This window comes from Psammomys obesus, unplaced genomic scaffold (genome assembly GCF_907164565.1).
Source record: "Psammomys obesus unplaced genomic scaffold, mPsaObe1.curated_primary_1811, whole genome shotgun sequence".
NCBI classification, from domain to species: domain Eukaryota; kingdom Metazoa; phylum Chordata; class Mammalia; order Rodentia; family Muridae; genus Psammomys; species Psammomys obesus.
Window position 1 is genome coordinate 1 of NW_026593196.1, and position 19,350 is coordinate 19,350.

Consider the following 19,350-nt stretch of genomic DNA (forward strand, 5'->3'; position numbering starts at 1 on the left):
TATTATTATTATTATTATTATTATTATTATTATTATTATTATTATTAGTCACATATTTACAAGCTTCTTTAAACTAGAGTTGACTGCCCCACGTTTTTCTGGTTTTGGTTTGTGATGCTGGAACCCGAACCTGGAGCATTGAGCATGCTAGACAAACACTCTACAGCTGAGTTCTACCTGTATCCCGGAGCTGAATATTCTACAGGAGCTCTCTCTATCAGCCTCCTGGTCCTGTTGAGCACAGACCTTTATGACATACTGAAACTGTTCATCTGTGCCATCCACAGTGGTGCCACCATCCACATGTGGCCAGTAGGCCTCTGATGTACATACAGCCAAACAACTGAAAAATGAAACATTTTAGTACATTACAATTTAAATTTAAGTAGTCCCCTGGGGCTAGCAACTACCATTTTTGAACAGCACAACTATCAGCTCTCTTAGCTGCCTCATGACCAAAGGTGGGGAAGGAATGTTTAACTATGGGCCACTGTGGATTTGATAATGCAGCAAGTCTGCAGACCCACACAACACTAGGAAAATATTAAGGTCACATGAATCTACTATGGCAGAATGAAACACAGATGGCCTCGAAGTGAGGGACTGGGGTAACTTTCAAGCCAGTAAAAAGTCTTCAGCGTTCTCATATGTGCATCAAGGTCACGTAAAAGAAACTGAGGGTGACAACATCAAGGACAAGCAGGCTCACCCCTGTGAAGGTGGGACCTCCCTCCCCGCTCCTCATTAGTACCATTTGTGGGCTCCTGGGAGAAGATGTCAGGCTACCTGTTCCCGTTTTAGCTTGGATAGAATGAAATCCAGATGAAAGGCACGTAAGTGGCCAAGACACAGGGATGGCTCCCGGTCAGGACACTGCAACAAAAGCAAGCTCATGCATGCCACCAGGCACTCTGCTGTCCACTTAGGATGCAGTTTCTGACTTCAAAGAAAAGTCCTGGTTGGTTTTTCTGAACCGCAGTGGACACTATGCTTCTCTTAATAATGATCGATTGAGGCAAGGGCCAGTGATGTTGCCAATTCCAGGGAGGTAGGAAGATGCCAAGTGGAAGCAAAGGCTGGGTTAGACTATGGGACTGAAGTCCATCCCAGTATGCTGCTCTGGTTTGTGTCAAATGCAAAAACTACCCAGAGCTTCTGTATGCTTCCATCTGGGAAGTCTTCCCCACATCTCCCTACATGGGACAGATGGACATGACAGGTGGGATGCAGTCACCTTTTCTGTATGAATGATGCATTGTTGAGAACCACAGCCATGTCACGACTAGCGCTGTGCATAGCGTGTACACCATGGCCAAATACTATCCAGGAAAGCATGCTGCCAGGCCTGGGAGCTAGACAGTTTTTTGGCCAATATATGGTAGCAGGGGAGTGAGTGATAAAACTGCATGGATTATAATGCCTGAGCCCTACCTACGCTCCAGTTTTGTCTCTTGTTTATCTTACCGCACTTGTCCTAACACCATGACTTTCTCAGGAGGCAGTATGGCCTCTGAAGCTAGCTCAAGGAGAACTAGGTTTGACATCATTGTGACAGTGTGACCCTGCATACGTCACAAACTCCAGTGCCTCAGTATCCCCATGTCAAATGGGCATAATAGAAGCCACAGCATAGAGGGACAAGGTGCAAGGCTGTCCTCTAAGAATTCTTGCCATCATCTGAAAGAGTTACAGATGCTGAAGGGGAATACAAACACGGATTTTGGACGGATTTTGGAACTCTGTGTTGTGTAAATTGCTCAAGTTTGCCTATAGACATAAACTGAGTAATTCTCGAGAGTGTAAAAATAGAGCCAAGGTTCTAAAAGGGTGTCTTTAAAAAAAATAATAATAATAATAATAATAATAATAATAATAATAATAGTTTTGTCTTGCTATTAAACTTTTTTACTGCCCCTTTTCTCTGTCTTTAAAAGGTCACTTATTTTTATGTGTGTGAGTGTTTTGCCTGCATGAGTGTTTCTGCACCGCTTGCATTCCCGCAGAGCCTAGAGGAGGATATTAGATGGCCCTGGGACTAGACTTACAGACCGACCATTGTGGCTGCTGGGAACGGAAGCCAGGTCCTCGGTAAGAGCAGCCAGTGATCGTAACCATTGAGCCATCTCTCCAGTGCCCTCTTTTCTTTTTTCTTCGAAACAAGTTTTGTTCCTGTCATGTAGCCCAGGTTATCCAAAAACTCACAATCCATCTACCTCTACCCCCAGAATACTAAGATTAATGACATGTGGATACCCCCATCTGGCTTTAGGTCTCATTTTAATGATCAATAAATCTCAGTCAAATTTTCTTTCTCTAGTCTTCAGAAACCCATGGTAAAATTCATCTATCTTTTCATCTTACCAGTATTGACTGGGTTTTCAACACATCACAAACACAGTGTTCCATGTGGGGGTATAACAGTTTCTTTCCTCATAGAATTCAGTCATGAAAAGTGCAGCAGGCAGGAAAATTATATTTATAATTGTAAAAACATTTAGCATAGCTTGGGTTTAAACATCTATTGATCAAGAGCTCAAATAACTCATTCTCTCTCATTTGGATGTCCTTTTCACATAATCCTAGATTTCTGATGAAACCTAAATCCCCCAGTTAAGACAGATGAGAAAACGAGTGAGCCAGTATTGGAAAGGCTAGGAACCTCAGCTGTCTTTGGGCAGCTTGGGAATCCTGCAACAGGCTTGGGAAGATCGAAAGGCAAGCCCTCAGGGAAGGTTTGAATGAGCCCTTCTTGTTCTACAGTTAATTCAGATGTGGGTGAGGGTGTGTGCCTAAATCATTAGTAAGCTCTGATCTCCTAATACTTCTGCTCTTGCACATTACTTTCTAAAGCCTTTTCCAGGCTGGAAGCACATGTCTCTGGGGCTCTAGTCATAGTTTACTTTCAATCACAAGTACTGTGAGCCAGGACTGTTCTGGGAACATTCATGCCATCACGGCTCACAGTTACTCACCAGGAGACAACTGCATGGAAGGTTAAGTAACTTGCCCAGAATTTCTCAGTCAGTAGCAGGAAAAGCCAAGATTTAAACTCAGCTCTCCAGATGTGGAGCCAATGCTTGAGGCCATCAAGCCACAGGGCTACTGGACAGCTGGGGGACACCGTGAGCAGCAGTAAGCCTCGTATGCAACTAGTTTTCACAAACTAACTCAAACTTGAGGTCTGGTGAAAGAAAAACTATCAATTCTCTTCAAACAGTCTCTACAACCTATTGTCCTTCTGATTCTTGGGGATCTCAAGCCAGATGTTCGACTTTAAAGTGGCAGTCAAATGTGGGCTGTGACGCAAAGGACGAACGGGCTAAATTGCGGGTGACTCCTTTAATAGTCATGCTAACGTGAGCCTCCTGCTTTTCCTTCACTGGAGATTGACTGGACCCAATTTGATCCTCCTTGCATATTCTTGTCCAGAGTTTCTCTGTTCTAAACCATACTGACTCAATGAGGAGATGTGAGTGGGGCCTGATTCTCCAAGAACTACTTCCTAAATGAGAGCCAGAGTCAGAGGTTAGGCATAGGAGCCTAACCTCCCATGTGTCAGTCTCCTAGTGAGTAAATGTGAACAGTCCTGGCTCATAGTACTTGTAATTGAAAGTAAACTATGACTAGAGCCCCAGAGACGTGCGCTTTGAGCCCAGAAAAGGCTTTAGAAAGTCAGACATACCATGATATTCTCAACATTCACTTTAAATCTTATGAACATCAGCAGCCAACAAGATTAAACCTACAGCTTTAAAGTATAGTTATTTTGCTAATGGGGCTCATGTTCAAAATACAAATGATGCTAGAGGTGACACAACCAACTTGGAGAACAACTTGCAAGAGCTGTTGTAAATGATCAAGTATGCCCAAGGTAGAAAAACTGCTCCATAGAAAATGTGTGGTAGTGTTCATTAGTACTTGCCTGCCATGCAAGAGGACCTGGGTTCAATCCCCAGCATCATAAAACAAAGAAAAAAACAAAACCCCCAAAAAGTTCACCAGAAACAATTTAATCTACATTTCCGATTACAGGAAAGCGAATAAGAAGGATTTATTCATTCAACAGACTACTGCTTAGCAGTCGAATGAATATACTAGAACCATAGCTGAGCAGGGACACATCTGAAAACAGTAGAAGAGGAACTGGAGAGATGGGTCGGTGGTTCAGAGAACTGGCTGCTTTTATAGAGGATCCAGGTTCGAATCCAAATACCCACAGAGCAGCTCATTACCATCTGTAACTCCAGTTCTAGGCCAATGTCCTCTTCTGTCCTCCACGCACATGGTGCACATACATGCAATCCAAACATCACACACAGAAAATAAAAAATATTTAAAAATAAATAGATAAAAACAATGAATAAGAAGAGGATACCACATTGTGACTGTATTTATAGAAAGTTTAAAACATGCAAAAAAAAAAAAAAAACCCTAAGGTTTTCCATATATATATGTGTGTGTATATATATATATATAACGTGCACAAAAATGAACATCATTGCAGCTGGGCATAATGGCACAGCACTCTAGGAGGCATAAGTAGGAGCGTCGCTGTGAGTTTGAGGCCAGCCTGGTCTACAAAGCAAGACCAGGACAGCCAAGACTACACAGAGAAACCCTGTCCCAAAAAACAACAACAACAAAAAGAAAAAAAAACATCACTGCATTAATGTGACCCCTCAGAGGAGATAAAGAGTGACAGAAACAGAAACATGGGAGCTGGGAGAGGTAACAAGAGGGCTTTAATTGCATTTGCTACATTAAATTCTTTGAAAACCGTCTAGCAATACTACAAAATTATCGGAATGGGACAGCGAGAGAGGTACATTTTGTCTTCCTAAGACAAGGGAAACTACAGGCTGGCTCCATGGTTTCAGGAGCACGTGGCCTGCTGCCTTCTTGGGCTCTGCTACAGTGCCTGATGCATAGTTGACTCTCCATAAATTATGAACTGTGTGGATGGATGATCTCTCTACAGTTCTGTACGTTTAAAATAATTCATTTGAAATACAAATTCAATACTAGAGAAAGGAAAATATAAAGTGCCATACTTTCTTACCAAAAAAAAAAAAAAAGATATTGAAAAAAAAACTTAAAAAAAAAAAGAAATAAAAATAACACTAGAACTACATAGAGAGTGCTTGCCTGACCTGTGTCAAGCCTTGGATTCAATCCCAAGCATATGTGTGTATGTATTCATGCATGCATGTATGTATACAGCATTTAAAAAAATTAATTTGGTGTAGGGGAGAGACAGGGTTTCTCTGTGTAACCTTGCCTGCCTGGAAATTCTCTATGTAGACCAGGCTAGCCTGGAATTCACAGAGATCTACCTGCCTTGTTTCTCGAATGCTGGGATTAAATGAATGGGCCACCACTGCCTGGCTTGTTTTTAAAATTTTTAAGTGTGCATGTTTGCGTGTGTGTGTGTGTGTGTGTGGTGTGTGTGTGGTGTGTTCACATTCATCAGGTGCCTGCAGAGGTGAGAAAAAGGAAAAAGGCATCAGATTCCTGGAGCTGACGTTACAGGTGTTTGTGGGTGCTGGAAGCAGACTCCCGCTGCTCCTCTGCAGGAACAGCAAGCATTCTTAACTGCTGCTCCATCGAGCCCAGCTAGTGTTGCACCTCACAGCACATATATTTGCATCTGTAGAAAAGGAAATTGTGTGGGGAAGGAGGAGGTTTGAGGAAAGATCACTGCCTAGCTGAGCTTCCAAAACAAAAATACAGGCCCCAAAATTGGAGAGAGGAGGGAAGGACTGGAATGATTTGCCTAACTGAATCCATAGAGCAGAGCTATCTGGGAATGGTATTAAGGTTAACAAAGGACTAGCCAGAATCACAAGCTTGGCCTGTAGGAGGCACTGTTTGCTAACCAGTGCATACTGTATTTGTTACTTGTGCCTGAAGAAACTAAAAGAATCCACACAGGCTTCCAATATTTGCCCTCTAGTTCAAAGTCTTCCAGATCCATAGGTGACCAAGGTCTTCTCCAAACCCACTGCCAGCACAGCACAGCACAGCACAGCACAGCACAGCACAGCACAGCACAGCACAGCACAGCACAGCACAGCACAGCACAGCACAGCAGTCTTCACTATGGACTACAACATTGGAATCAGCTCCCCAATTCAGAAAGGCCAGGCAGAAAAGCTACATGGAGAGAAGGCATTTTTCTTGCCATTCTTATTGAACACAGGAGACAGCAAACCAAGACAGCATGCACCTTGATCAAGCATGCATCAGGACACAGACAGACAAGTTGAAAAGTACCTCGGAAGTCACCTTGCAAGACAGTAACTTAGAGGTGTACTGGTAGAGAGGGAAAAGACCAGGGTTAGTACATGGCGGAGACACATTCACAGACTTCCCCTCCCCCAGCAGCTGGGCACTGGCACCATGCCAGAAGTGAGTAGGAGGTAAAGAGGCTGGGAGGGAGGAGGTGACCAGCATACAACCTCTCCAAGTATTGCTTCATCTGATATTTGTTTATTTAAAAGTCTGTATCTCTTGAGGCAAGTAGATACTCTATTACTAATTAATAAAAATATCAGATAAGCCAGGCTCTGTTAATTCAAGATGATGTTTCATTTTCTACAGCCTGAATTAACAAGATTTCTTCTCCCCTATTGTCTAACCAGCTGCTCACCAGCAAGGACTTTGATGGCCATTCAGGATTTCATGGCTTCTGTAACCAAATAGCCTTTTTTCTTTCCCTGTGGGCTTCTCTGAACCTTAAACAGTCTTGAACCCTACTGTGTCATTGCAGTAAGACCTCAATAATAGAACAAAGGGAGGAGGACATGAAAGGAAAAGGAGTAAATGGAGGAAGAGAGAGGGAGGACCAGGTTTGAGGCGGTAGGTTCTCTAACACAGCCCTAAGGATGGCACTCTCTAATGAAGGAGACCACAGCCTCCTTATCAGAACCTATGGGTCTGGATAAGATTCCAAGCTTGGGTTGGTCCTTGGATAATCACTTGGGATGACTATTTAGGATTAGTGTGGGCACCTAGAAAATAAGATGGTCTTTTAGTTCCTGGAGATGCTCACTAGAGATAACACAGAAGAAGGTAGCTGGTCCAGATGGGCGAAGACTACTAGAGGAAGCAGGAAGCAGTTTGCTCAAGTTGTAAGTGTGGGAACCCTTAAAAAGTAAGTTTTTGTTCTTTTCCTTGTCACTGAGTTTGTTGTTGTTGCTGTTGTTGTTTTTAAATGAGGTCATCCACACCGATGATAACTTCCTGTCACTCATATGGGGCCTCTCAGATAGATATTCCCAAAGGGTTCAGAGTTTCAATTTCTACCTGCCATCAACTGAGCCCTAAAGCAAGCCCTTTGTTTCTAGCAGGAGATGACAGTTCAGAAACATGATAAAGTCCACCAATGGCAGGTGTGGCTTTCCCATGTCCCATTCCTGGCAAGGATTCTACCAGCCCAGAGCCGATCAACCTATCATGTATATGACTTTTTTTTTTTTTAATTTATATTTTAAGTCAGGGTCTCTAGCCCAAGTTATTCTCAAACTCCCCAGGTAACAGAAGATAACCCTGAACATTTGATTTTGTTCCTGCTTCCTGAGCACTGGGATTGCAAGCATATGCCACCACGCCCAGCTTTATGCAGTGCTGGGGCAGGGTTCTATCAGGCTAGGTAAGCACTCTATCAACTAAGATAAATCCTCCACCACTGATTCTCATAAAGTGAGGAAACTGAAGGAGCAGGCCCTAAGCTGCGGATAGGGTTTCAAGATCATCTTTGCTCTGATATGGTTTCAGGGGTGGCTTTAAGTCTTCAAAAGAGCATACAAAAATTCCATCAAGTGTGATGCCAGTTGACAACTGAAGGTGCCAGCATAAGCCATAGGAGGCTTTTAGAGGGCAGAAAATCCAAGAGGCCACATGTCACCCTAAGAACAACGTGTGTGAACAGGCTAGGAGGGTAGAATTGCTCCACCCTCAACAGAATCACCTTTGGCATCTAGGGACAGGGGAACCAGCTACATAACCACCATGAAGCAACCCACCCCCTCGTTATTATCATTACGGTATAAGAGAAAAGAAAAAAAAATGGGAGATGGGGTTAGGGATCACTGGGGGAAAATGAAACTTATTTTTCTCTACACAGAGGTGTAGAAAGGCACCCTACACTAGAAGGCCTGGGAGACAGGCTAGTGGGTGGTTTGGAAATCAGTTCTGGCTGATGCCCATATAATCTCTCAAGAAGCAATGGTTTTTTGAGATTTGGGTCTCTATTAGAAGAGGACAGGTGGGGGTATATGGGATTGGATTTTGCCCTATCCCTAAAACTCTTTAACAATTGACAGCTTTTGTTCTATTGGAATGCCAGGAAAGTTCAAAACAGCCAGCCTTCAACTAATAATAAAAATAAATTGATTTACTAGCAGGTTTCTTTCTTAGCCAACATTTTTGTTTGCTTGGATAAAATAGAGACAGGAGGCCATTAGCACTTAGAAGAATGCTTACTCCAGACAGCTTCATTCATTCCAAGAGAAAACTGGGCCTGCTTGGTGTTCCTTAGGTGGGTGCTTGAGTGTCAGAATGTGCCTGAAGTAGAGGTCTAGTTTTCTGACTATAACATGAGTCTCCCTTTCCACTATGTCCCACGCAGACCTTGACCATGTTATCCTCCTACTTCAGCTTCCCAGTGGCTGAGATCAGAGGCCTGGGAATGTGCTTTCCTCACTTGATACCCGCACTCCAGTGCAAAAGCATACACAAGAAACATAGAATGCACTTAGAAAGCATTTGTGTAGGCCATGGCTGAATGGCCCATGACTCTTGGGCTAGCATCCAGCAAAGCTGTCGATGTATACTATTGAGTCATGGGTGGGGGGAAAGAAGCTGTATGCTTCTAAGACTGTACTTTAGATTGCAACTAAAAACACCTAGAGGGACTCTGCACCCAATTGTGGTTGCTAACATGACCTAGCTGATAGTAAGCTGCGGCTGGCGTGAAACCCACCAGCTACCCAGGACAGGGCGCCATCCACAGAGAAGGCCCTTGGCCTCATAGGGTAGCTAAGTGAGAGTTTCTCCATGATTAAGAAGAGGGATGTGTGTGTTTTCATCTTTTCTTTATCACTATAATTGGAAAGGAGCCTTCAGCATCTGGCATCCATCCCAGAAACTTTTGAACTTGGGATTATCCAGCCAGGACATGAAAGGCATTGGGTTGGCAGGGACTTCCTACTGTGAACCACAGAGCATTCAAGTTGAGGATGACCGCATAATTTACCCAAACTATGCCGCTCTGAAGACTGAAAGGGGATGCTATTCATAAACACACAGGAACAACAGGCAGAAACTAGGTGGTTTATCAATCCAAGCTACTTGTGACCTCACTGTAAGGGGGGGGGGATGGATGGGTTTACTTTGGTGAAAGATAAAAGACTGATACCAGAGACTCTAGGGTGCTTGCATGAAACCTGGGGCTACCCCCAGGCTTGTGGGGACCATTCAGAACACCTCTTAAGTCCCTTACTAGACAAGGAAACCACAGAGCAGATAACTTCCTTCAGAGTGCACACGACCATCGTGTACATCCCTGGGAGGGTCAAAGGCAGAGGAGCCTCTTCCTTGTCCAACTACGCACACAAAGAGCTCCAGACATAATCAGTGTCTTGAGCAGTGTGCAACATACACAGGATTGATCACAACCCAGATTTTGAAGCCTGGGGGTGCTCCCTACCCGGGGGAGGGGAGTGCTCCCTTCCCGAGGGTGTGCGCTCCTTTTTACTGTGTCGCCCAGACACATTGTCTTCCTCCGTACCCACCATCTCGTGTACCAGCCTTGCCTATTACCTCAAGCCTGACTTAGACACCAAACAACCAGCTCTTGATGATAGATATTTTTGAGATACAAACAAGGCACGTTAAACCACTCATTTGAAAATAGGTTTCAGATCCAATGATGCAAGAAAACCAGACAAATGCACTCACATCCAGCTCTGGACGAAGACACAAGCATGCCACACGGATGGTCACCCTCAGAAAAGAGAAAGGAAAGGAGGAAAAACTTACACTACTATCATCCATTCTCTCCCGCCTTTTAGATTTGTGTGTCTCATAGTCTTCCATGAGGGTCTGCATCAGGTTCTTGGGCCGCTGGGTTCCGGCAGCCTCTTCAGGGGCTAAGTCAGGCTGCAAGCTGAGACCTTCAGTTGTGGGGGATGGAGGAGGTTTGACTTTCTCTATTTTCCCTGAAACAACATGAAGAGAACACCCTTTCTAAGCTCATCTGCTCAGCAAGCACTGCTTTTTTAGAAAGAGGGAAAAAAAAAAACTGGCTTGCGCGCACACACTTGCCAAATCAAGAGAGCGGGACAGGGTAGAGTCACAGTTAAGGCAAGGCATTTCATTACAAGAAGAAAGTGCAAACCCATTCAATGTACAGCTCAGGGACACCGGAGCTAAAGAGTCAGTTAACTTAAATGGTCTGGCAGACACTTTGCAACATGTCAGAGAGATAACAGACAGGACATTAGCTCCAGGGCTCTGGAGATAAATTCTTTCAGATCATATCATAAAGCTGTCAGAGCCAGGGAGAATTAGAATGAGGAGGCCGAGATCCTTCTTCTTCTTCTTTTTTTTTTTAAAGAAAGATTTGTTTATTATATATACAGTGTTCTGTCTGCAGGCCAGAAGAGGGCACCAGATCTCATTGTAGATGGTTAGGAGTCACGAAGTGGTTGCTGGGAATTGAACTTTGGACCTCTGGAAGAGCAGCCAGTGCTCTTAACCTCTGAGCCATCTCTCCAGGCCCAGAGGCTGAGATTCTATAGAGGCACTGGAGCCAAATATGGTCCCCAGCACTCCCGGCATCCTCTGCCCTCTTCATCAGATGTAACTAATTAGTAGCTGACCTGCCCTGGGATCACAAAGTCTTTGAATGGGAATGAGACTCCAGCTTCACAGGAGATACCAGTCTTAATTGGCCAGCCTTTTAAATTTACCTTACCTGCTAAAAGACCCAAAGACACCCCCAGACTATTTAAATGAATGGCAACAGAGTAGGAAAGGTAAGATTTCAGCTCCTGAGATTGCCCCTCAGGAGTTGTTGGATGAGGAGATTAGAGTAGTGGTTAATCAAGCAGTGGTATGCAGCCTTTAGACATATTCTCTAAAACCATCAAGCATCCTTCAAACCTAAGTCAGACAGACAGGCACTGGCTCCAAATGTCCAGGGGACATGTGTTCTATCACATGACAATAGTAGGCCATCAGAGGAGTTGGCTTCTTGAAGACTCATTTTGGTTTTGTTGTTGTTTTCATTTTTGGCTTTGGGTTTTTTGAGGCAGGGTTTCTCTGCAGAGCCTTGACTGTCCTACAACTCACTCTATAGACCAGGCTGGCCTCGAATTCAAAGGATCTGCCTGTCTCTGTTCCAAAATGATGGCATTAGAGGCCTGTACCACCACACCCAGCTGAGATACTATCTAGGGCAGTGGTGGTGCAAGCCTTTAATCCCAGCATTTGGGAGCCAGGGACAGGCGGATCAAGACTAGCCTGGTCTACAGAGTAAGTTCCAGGACGGCTAGGGCTACACAGAAAAACCCTGTCTCCAAAAACAAAACAAAACAATATTATCTCATGTTGTCAAGGATGGCCTTGAGTTCATTATATAGCCCAGACTGGGAGGGAGGAAGGGATTACAGGCATAGCCACACGCCCAGCTTATGCAGTGCTGGTGACTGAGCCCAAGCAAGCACTCCCCCCCCCAACTGAGCTCCTCAGGCCCTAGAAACCCACTTCTTACAGGTGAGAGGGCCTCCCCTTCACCTCCTATCATTAAGGCATGCACAGATGGAGATCAGCACCACAGAGTGCAAGAGTGAACAGCTTTCTTACGATGTCCTTTGTAGATGACATCGCTAAGTTCTGCAAACACCAAATAAATGGGTCTATTTGTATTCAAAAGTCAGGGTAAAAATCCTAATTCCTTCATCTTTTCTTCATCTCACGTCACAGATGTCTAGGGTGATGCCTGCCACATGGGGAGGCTTAGGTCAAGAGTTCCTGGGAGGCAGGAGGCCAGGAGCTGTAGCCTTTAACCCACACAAACTCCTTCTGAGGGCTCCTAGATCATGCAGCCCAGAAAGCTCAGGTTTTTAACTCTTGCTCATCCTGGACCTCTCCATAGTTGGGGACAAGATACCTTCAAAAGATCCACATTAACCACATTAATCAGATTCTCTCCGACTTAATTTCCATGTTTGTAAAAATGAGCATTTGGAAGGAGCGGTCTCTTGACTCCTTATAATTCATTGTATTGATTTTAAGGGGTGAAGGAAAGACTTGGGGCATGAATCACATTTGAGGAATAGGTGGACAGAGGCTATTTGCATACAGAAATAAGCTCTCTTATCATAGCTACAACTGCAGTAATAACTTACTGAACCTCATTACTGTTATCTGCATAAGCCAGATAAAGTCTTTGTATATGAACAGTAAGATAATATTTCAAAGTCTTCAAATTCATTAGCTATAGTTTTTGCTTTTACATTATGGAAATCAGGTAAGACTACAGTGACCACACACATGTCACAAAATCACCTTTACATTTACCAAGATTTTACTAGCATCTTTTCATCTGAAGACTTGCTGAATTTTAAATACTAATTTTAGACTTAAATAATTTCAGCCCTGAGTACTTAGTATACACCTCTAAAACTTACTACTTAGTTTTTAATTCAAGAACAAAGTTTTTCAACTGGGTGGTCGTGGCACACAGCTTTAATCCCAGCACTTGAGAGGTAGAGGCAGATGTGGCAGATCTCTGTGAGTTCGAGGCCAGCCTGGTCTACAGAGAGAGTTACAGGACAGCCAGATCTACATAGGGAGACTCAATCTTAAGGGGGAAAAAATTAAAACAGGGTCCCCTGGAGCCCTATCCTGGCCTTAAACTCAACTTGTAGCTAAGGACAATCTTGATCTTACAGTCCTCTTGAATGCTGGCATTATAGGCATATGTCACCACACCTACCTTTAGATAGTACTGGGGATCAAACCTGGGCTCGGGTGTGCCAGGCAAGTGTTCAGCTGGGCACATCCCCAAACTCGCAGCAGTCTGTTTAACTGAAAACTCAAGAAATGGTATAGAAGCATGCATGATCTAGACTCCAGAGTGCAAAAGCCAGTGTGATGGAGTTTGGACCCACTAGTTATCCGCCAAATAGCTCTGGTCTTGTTACTTACTGCTAATATTATATAGATGCTATGAAGACTAAGTTAGCATTGGTAAAAGGTAATATTCAAAACAGAAAGCATCCAATGACTGCAGCTGTTATTTGCCTAGAATCTGCAGAAACGACACAACTATGAGGCGAGAATATGTAATTCCTTTGGTATTCTACATACTATTTGTGCAAATCCATAAAGCCAGAAATAGGTTTCATACATTGCCAGGCTGATGACTGTCACTGGCCTCCCAAATGCCCCCATCGTCTTCCATCAACCCCTCTTCCAACAGTAAATATCTAGGAAGCGGAGTAAGCAACATACGTTTAACTTCTGTTTTTCACACTGATGTCTTTGCCAGACAAGACTTTTATTTACAGTTCTGTGAAAGCCATTTTCTCACAGTGCCCTGTATTATATCTGGCCACTGAAGTGCCTGTCATCTGAAATAAACTGTAAGGTCACAGGAAGGCACACATTATTCCAATCCTCTGCAAATCCTTTTAATTCATTTCAGTGCAGAGTCTATCACAGTGGAGTTCCACCTGTCCTAGCTCCGGGATCCCAGCATAATAAGGCACAAGGTAAGAGTCAATGTGTATTATTAATAAGCCAATAAATCTATTGTAAAATCTGCATAACCACTTTAGAAAACACTTGTATGCTGGGACCAACACTCCCTCACTGCCAAAGAAGCCCAAGAAAGAGGTCAAATGTTTGGATGTCAACACTTGGACTCAGAGGCAGTGAGTAGTCCTGAATTCAAAGCAGCCTGTGCTACACAGTAAGTTCCAGAGTGAGATTCTGTTTCAAAAGCAAGCAAACAAACAACGGATTCTGGGGCCATAGACTACTGGATCAGACTCTGTAGATCAGTAGTAATATACTGAGAATGTTCTCATAGGATGTCTTTCACAGCCCTCATGTAATTTAATTCTTACATGGATGAGTGGATGGATGGTTAGACTGAGTTGATAATTACAGCTCAGGTCATGAAAGCCCAGATGCTAACTCTAGCCAGGATTGTATTTGAGAACAATGGTCAGAGTTAGTTTGGAATTATGGCTAATTCCAATATGATGGAATGAGAAAGCTCCCAACCAGGCAGCCATTAGAAAAGACATTGCCTGCTTATTCTATAGTCCAGCTGGAGCAGGAAGTAATACCAACAATAGTCACTAGAGGTCGATGGAAGCAAGGCTTAACAGGGATGGAGAAGCAGCCTCCAAAAGGTAATTTTCAGAAAAGACTTCAGATATCCAAGTCCAAGGAAGGACTGTCACAAGGACTGTCACAAAGGACAGTCCTGAGACAAAGGAGAAACTGTGTCTCATCCACAAACTTCTGGCCATCAGTCTTGTTGGCATTTTCACAGGAGGCAAACTTGGTCAGTTTTCTTTTCTGGGTCTGCCAAGCATCCTCCCCGTGGTATGGTTCAAGTCATACCTTAGAATTCCATGTCCCACCTTAGGAGTCACAAAAGCCACTGAAAAGCTGAAGAGGGGCTACTCAGCCCCTGACTCAGGGTCCTGAGTTCAGAGTCAAAAGTTTCTCATAGGTAGATGAGAAAATTGTAATATTTCTCCAACAGCACCACACAGCTCACGAGGCCATTAAAAGAGTGAAATAATACATGTGGTCTATGTACACACCGGCATAGTCAGTCACATTAGTCTAGGGCCTCAGGAGGGTCCTACAAGCTCTGTGACCTAGGAGACGAACCCCAGAAGAATCCCCAAACTGTGAGGTATCCTGAGCGTTGTGTGCATCTCACTATGACAGGATCCCCAGCTTTCATCCCAGGTTGGCCCAACAAACTTCGCTCTTGAATTTTTCTAGTCACCTGGCGAATGAGCAAATACCTGATATCACCTGAAAATGGTCTCCCTGTTCAATTATTAGCATTCTGTCATCCGGACTCCCCCTGGACTGGGCCGTCTCTCACAGAACGGTCCTCCTGAAGGATCTGAGTCCCTGGGAAACAAGAGCAGACCAGGCCAAGCAGAGATCAGGGTGGGCCTGTGTTGGTTGAGGCTGAAGGCTGGGGCTGACGTTTACAGAGCACAGGGCAGGTACAGTGTGACCTCTGCAACTCTCACAAAGAAGCCAAGAGGACAAAATCAGTCTGCGGCTCTGAGTGGAGAAAAGGAAACATTTTTCAACTGATTTCATAAACATAATCTTGTCTGAAATAATGGAGAAAATTTGTATCTCATATTTTGAAGATAATTGAGGGCAGGCAGCTTCACATGGCTGGGCTGATTCCTATTATCTTGACGGTATGAACTAATCTTCAGTGTTAAAATAAGTCAACAGGATTGCACAAACAAACTCATCAAACACTAAGTTAAAAAAAAAATATGTGGGGGCCAGCGAGATGGCTTAGAAGGGAAAGGTATTTACTGCCAAACCTAAGGACCTGAGTTCAACATCTGGGATACATATAGTGTAAGGAGATAACTGACTCCTGCAAATTGCTCCCTGACCTCCACCTGTGCATCATGGCAGGCACACACCCACACCGGTACATACCCACATACAGAAAATAGGCGTGTATGTGGTAGTTTGAATAAAAATTGCACCCATAGGCTCATACCAGGGAGTAGCACTATTGGAAAGAATTAGAAAGTTAAGAGGTGTGACCTTGTTGGAGGAAATGTGTCACTGGGGGTGGGGGAGGGGGGAGGTCAGCCCATGCCACCCCAGCGTTTTTCTCTCTGCCTGTGAATCAGGATGTAGTTCTCAGCTACTGCTCCTGCCAAGATGAAACCTCTGAAACTGTAAGCAAGCCCCCAATGAAGTAGAGTCACTATGGTCATGGTGTCTCTCTGCAGCAATTGTAACCTAATTAAGACAGTATATACATGCACTGTATATGTATATATATACAAATAATAAATGTAATAAATAATTTAAATGATGTGTTGGTGTGTGAGAGAGCCTTCATGAGAAGACTTCTGGTTTCAATGTTGATATGGCTGTAGCCTCTAATACATGAGTGGCAGTGCAGATCGCTCAAATTCGCTTAACCAGAAGAACTCTTTCATAGAATTCCTACTAATATCTCAAGGAAAATGTCTCAAGAAATACGGTTCTCTAATGTATACTGCCTAACCAACTCCCAAGAAAAGACTTGACACAAGTTCAGCCAACATCTAAACAAAGGCTGTATAGCTATATAGCACAATTGCCTCATTTTCTGTTTCATATTTAAACCAACTTATCTGCCTATGGATGAACAGTCATACTGCTCTCATTTAGTGATGGAGTATTCTTTAACCACTACTAATCATGTTTTGGCCACTGGAATTTAGAGGAATATTTAAGGAGGAATGAGAAAAAGCAATTCACAAAAGCAGATTTAAGAGTGTTTAATTTCCCCGGGTGGTGGTGGTACACGCCTTTAATCCTGTGAGGCAGAGGCAGGCGGATCTCTATGAGTTCCAGGCTAGTCTGGTCTACAGAGCGATTCCAGGACAGCCAGGGCTACACAGAGAAACCCTGTAATAAACAACTTCTTAAACAACTTAAACAACAAAGACAAGAGTGTTTAAGTTGGGTGTGATGTTAAATTTTTGTAATCCCAGCACTAGGGAGGGAGGGCAGAAAGATCTCAAATTGAGAATTTATTAAAATAGGGGGGGGGGTCGTCTGGGTGTGTAGCTCAACTACAGAGCGCTCGCTAGCACATGCAGGTCCCTGAGTGTGATCCCTAAATTGCCTAGACTCAAGCACCTCTTCTCCAGTCACTAGCTGTGGGGAAGAAGGTAAATAAGGAAGACACCAGGGTCAAACCGGGATAGCGTCAGAACAGCCTCCCTAAGGATTGCCAAGCCTTGATCCCCAAAACCTCTGATTATGTTGCCAGGTATCAATGAAACCTGGGACTAGTCTCATTCAGTACCTGTGGCTCCTCCCAGCACTTCTCACTCCAATGCTACCCTAACCCTCTCCCTCCCAGGGGCTGAGTTTCTGCTTCCTTTTCCCTAGCCTGATTCCTTATGTAACTCAGCTCACTTGGTCCTGTCTGGCTTCCTTTCAGGATCTCTCTTGGTCTGTTTGCCCTTTCTACTCTCTCACTACTCTCCCCATCCCCAGCTCCCCAGCCCAGTTCAGTCTGACATTCAGTCTGGATGCTTCCAGATGCCTCTGGTCTCATATCTACAAATAAAACAAACAAAATAAAACAAAACAAAACAAAAAACCTCTCCTCAACCACAGTTTGGAGCAGTCATGTCCTCATTTTCAGCCACTCATGGTGATCTTCTGCCTCAGCACAAATAAATTTTAAAATAAAGAAGAAACCAGATGCTTTTGTTTGTTTTGAGAGTCTTATGTAGTCCAGGCTAGCCTTGAACCCCTGATTCTATTGTTTCCACCTCTCAGGTGCTACAATCACAAAGGTGCTCCATCACACTCAGCTTGGAAACAATTATTTTAAATGTAATTAGTTGATAATAATGAGATAAATGGAACAGCCTGCTAGCTTTAGCCTTCACTTACTTTTCCAGGCCACTGAATCTCTGTGCCTGTGTATCTTTTCTCAGTCGTCACACACTCAAGAAGCCAACAATGCCAAAACTCACTGCTCCAGTCTGGTGAGGCAGGCTCAGACGTGAGAGGGCAAGTAGAATTTCCCTTTGAACTAGCCAATGCTGTCCTCCCATGAAGAGGGGCAGAGACAACTAGGAATCTGAATCTGTGTTTTCTATCTATGTGCCAGAAACAGTTAAACCGTTTTCTGGTCCAGAGAAGAGTTCCATGCTTGGTTGCGCTTTGGGATTTCCCTTGAGTAGGCTGTGCTGACAGGGGACAGAGAAAAGAATCTTCAGTTCCTCCCACTCACAGAATGCAGGCTGTGTGTACTCAGATATAACCCATCATCCTGGGCAACTCAAGTCTTCCTTCTGTAGGGCCAACCCTAACTTTCGCAAAGCCTGAGAAACACACTCTAGAAGCTTAGATATTTTTGTACAGGCATGTGAACCAAAAGTCTGAATTTGGACAATTATTACACTGTGGAGTCTGAGGTCATAACTCAAAGAGTCTTTGTTTCTAACATTTCTCAAGAGAAAAAGCTATCCCCACTTGAATTTAAAAAACCAAACTGAATAAAAACACCCACCAGATGACGTGCCTTGGCCTGTGCCTCTGTCAATGGCCTCTTTTCTTCACACAGCTTGGGGGTGACCCTGCAAGCATCTAAAGCCACTCAAGTCCCCAGAAAGAAGAGAGCCCAGAGGAACAGCTTCAACTTCCTTTCTTCTTGGTGAATGAGAGAGACCTGCTTATCAGCAGCACCTCCCTCCCACCCCCAGGACATGGGCTCGTGCAGCTGTGACTCCCATATCATGAGCACATCTTCCCTCTTTCATCTCTTCCTCTGAAGGTCCCCGGATGGGAGAATGGGATGATGGTAAACATAGTCAGGAATAAGAAACGCCCTTGAAGATGGAGTAAGTCTGAAGAACTGTCAAGTATGGTTGGTTCAAGGTATGCCGGGGCTGGAGGTTATGCAATGCTGAGGCTGGGGCTAGCCTGTAGGCCTTACTGGAAGGAGGTGAAACCCTAGGAGGGAGGAGCTCTATTTCTCTGAAGAAGATGCTTGGTTTAAGATGAGATTAGAAATAGAGATGAAGACAAGCAGTGATGGTGCACGCCCATAGTCCCAACACTCGGGAGACAGAGGCAAGAGGATCTCTGACTCTAGGCCAGCCTGGTCTACAGAGTGAGTTCTGGAACAGCCAGGGCTACACAGAGAAACCCTGTTTCAAAAACAAAAACAAACAAAGAAAGAAAGCTAGAAAGAAAAGAAGGAAGGAAGAAAATATAGAGATGAAAGCTAATTCAGATAGGAATAATGAGAGGAGGTAGCTCAGTGAAAGTAACCCTTCCCAGAATGCACAAAGTCCTAGGTTACATCCTCATTACTACACAAAAGAAAAACAAAAATAAAAACAGCAAGGATGAAATCATGATGAATAGCGATTCACTCACTAAGATCTTTCTGCTGAACACATTTTTGCCCAAATGGCAGACTTCTGGTAAGGAATATTTTATGGTAGTATCTGTAAGTCTGTTGTCACTGGGTACATTTTAGCATGGACCCTGTCACTCTTTGGCTTTTGACATAGCTATTGAAAACCCCTTCCT

The 19,350-nt window shown here is 44.0% G+C and overlaps 1 protein-coding gene across 1 annotated transcript in view; it reads right to left on the reverse strand.

Annotated features, from left to right (window-relative positions):
* Window positions 1-177: 177 nt before the first annotated feature.
* The window catches only part of LOC129683537 (A-kinase anchor protein 2), a gene marked incomplete at its 3' end in the record, with an annotated part of 29,668 nt that continues 10,495 nt past the window's right edge, over window positions 178-19,350 (reverse strand). Inside the window, exons 2-5 of the mRNA XM_055616250.1 lie at window positions 10,042-10,220; window positions 6,274-6,312; window positions 3,381-3,502; window positions 178-343 (exon numbers count right to left, since the gene is read on the reverse strand). Coding sequence (XP_055472225.1) covers window positions 178-343; window positions 3,381-3,502; window positions 6,274-6,312; window positions 10,042-10,220 — 506 coding nt within the window. The remainder of the gene's footprint in view (window positions 344-3,380; window positions 3,503-6,273; window positions 6,313-10,041; window positions 10,221-19,350) is intronic.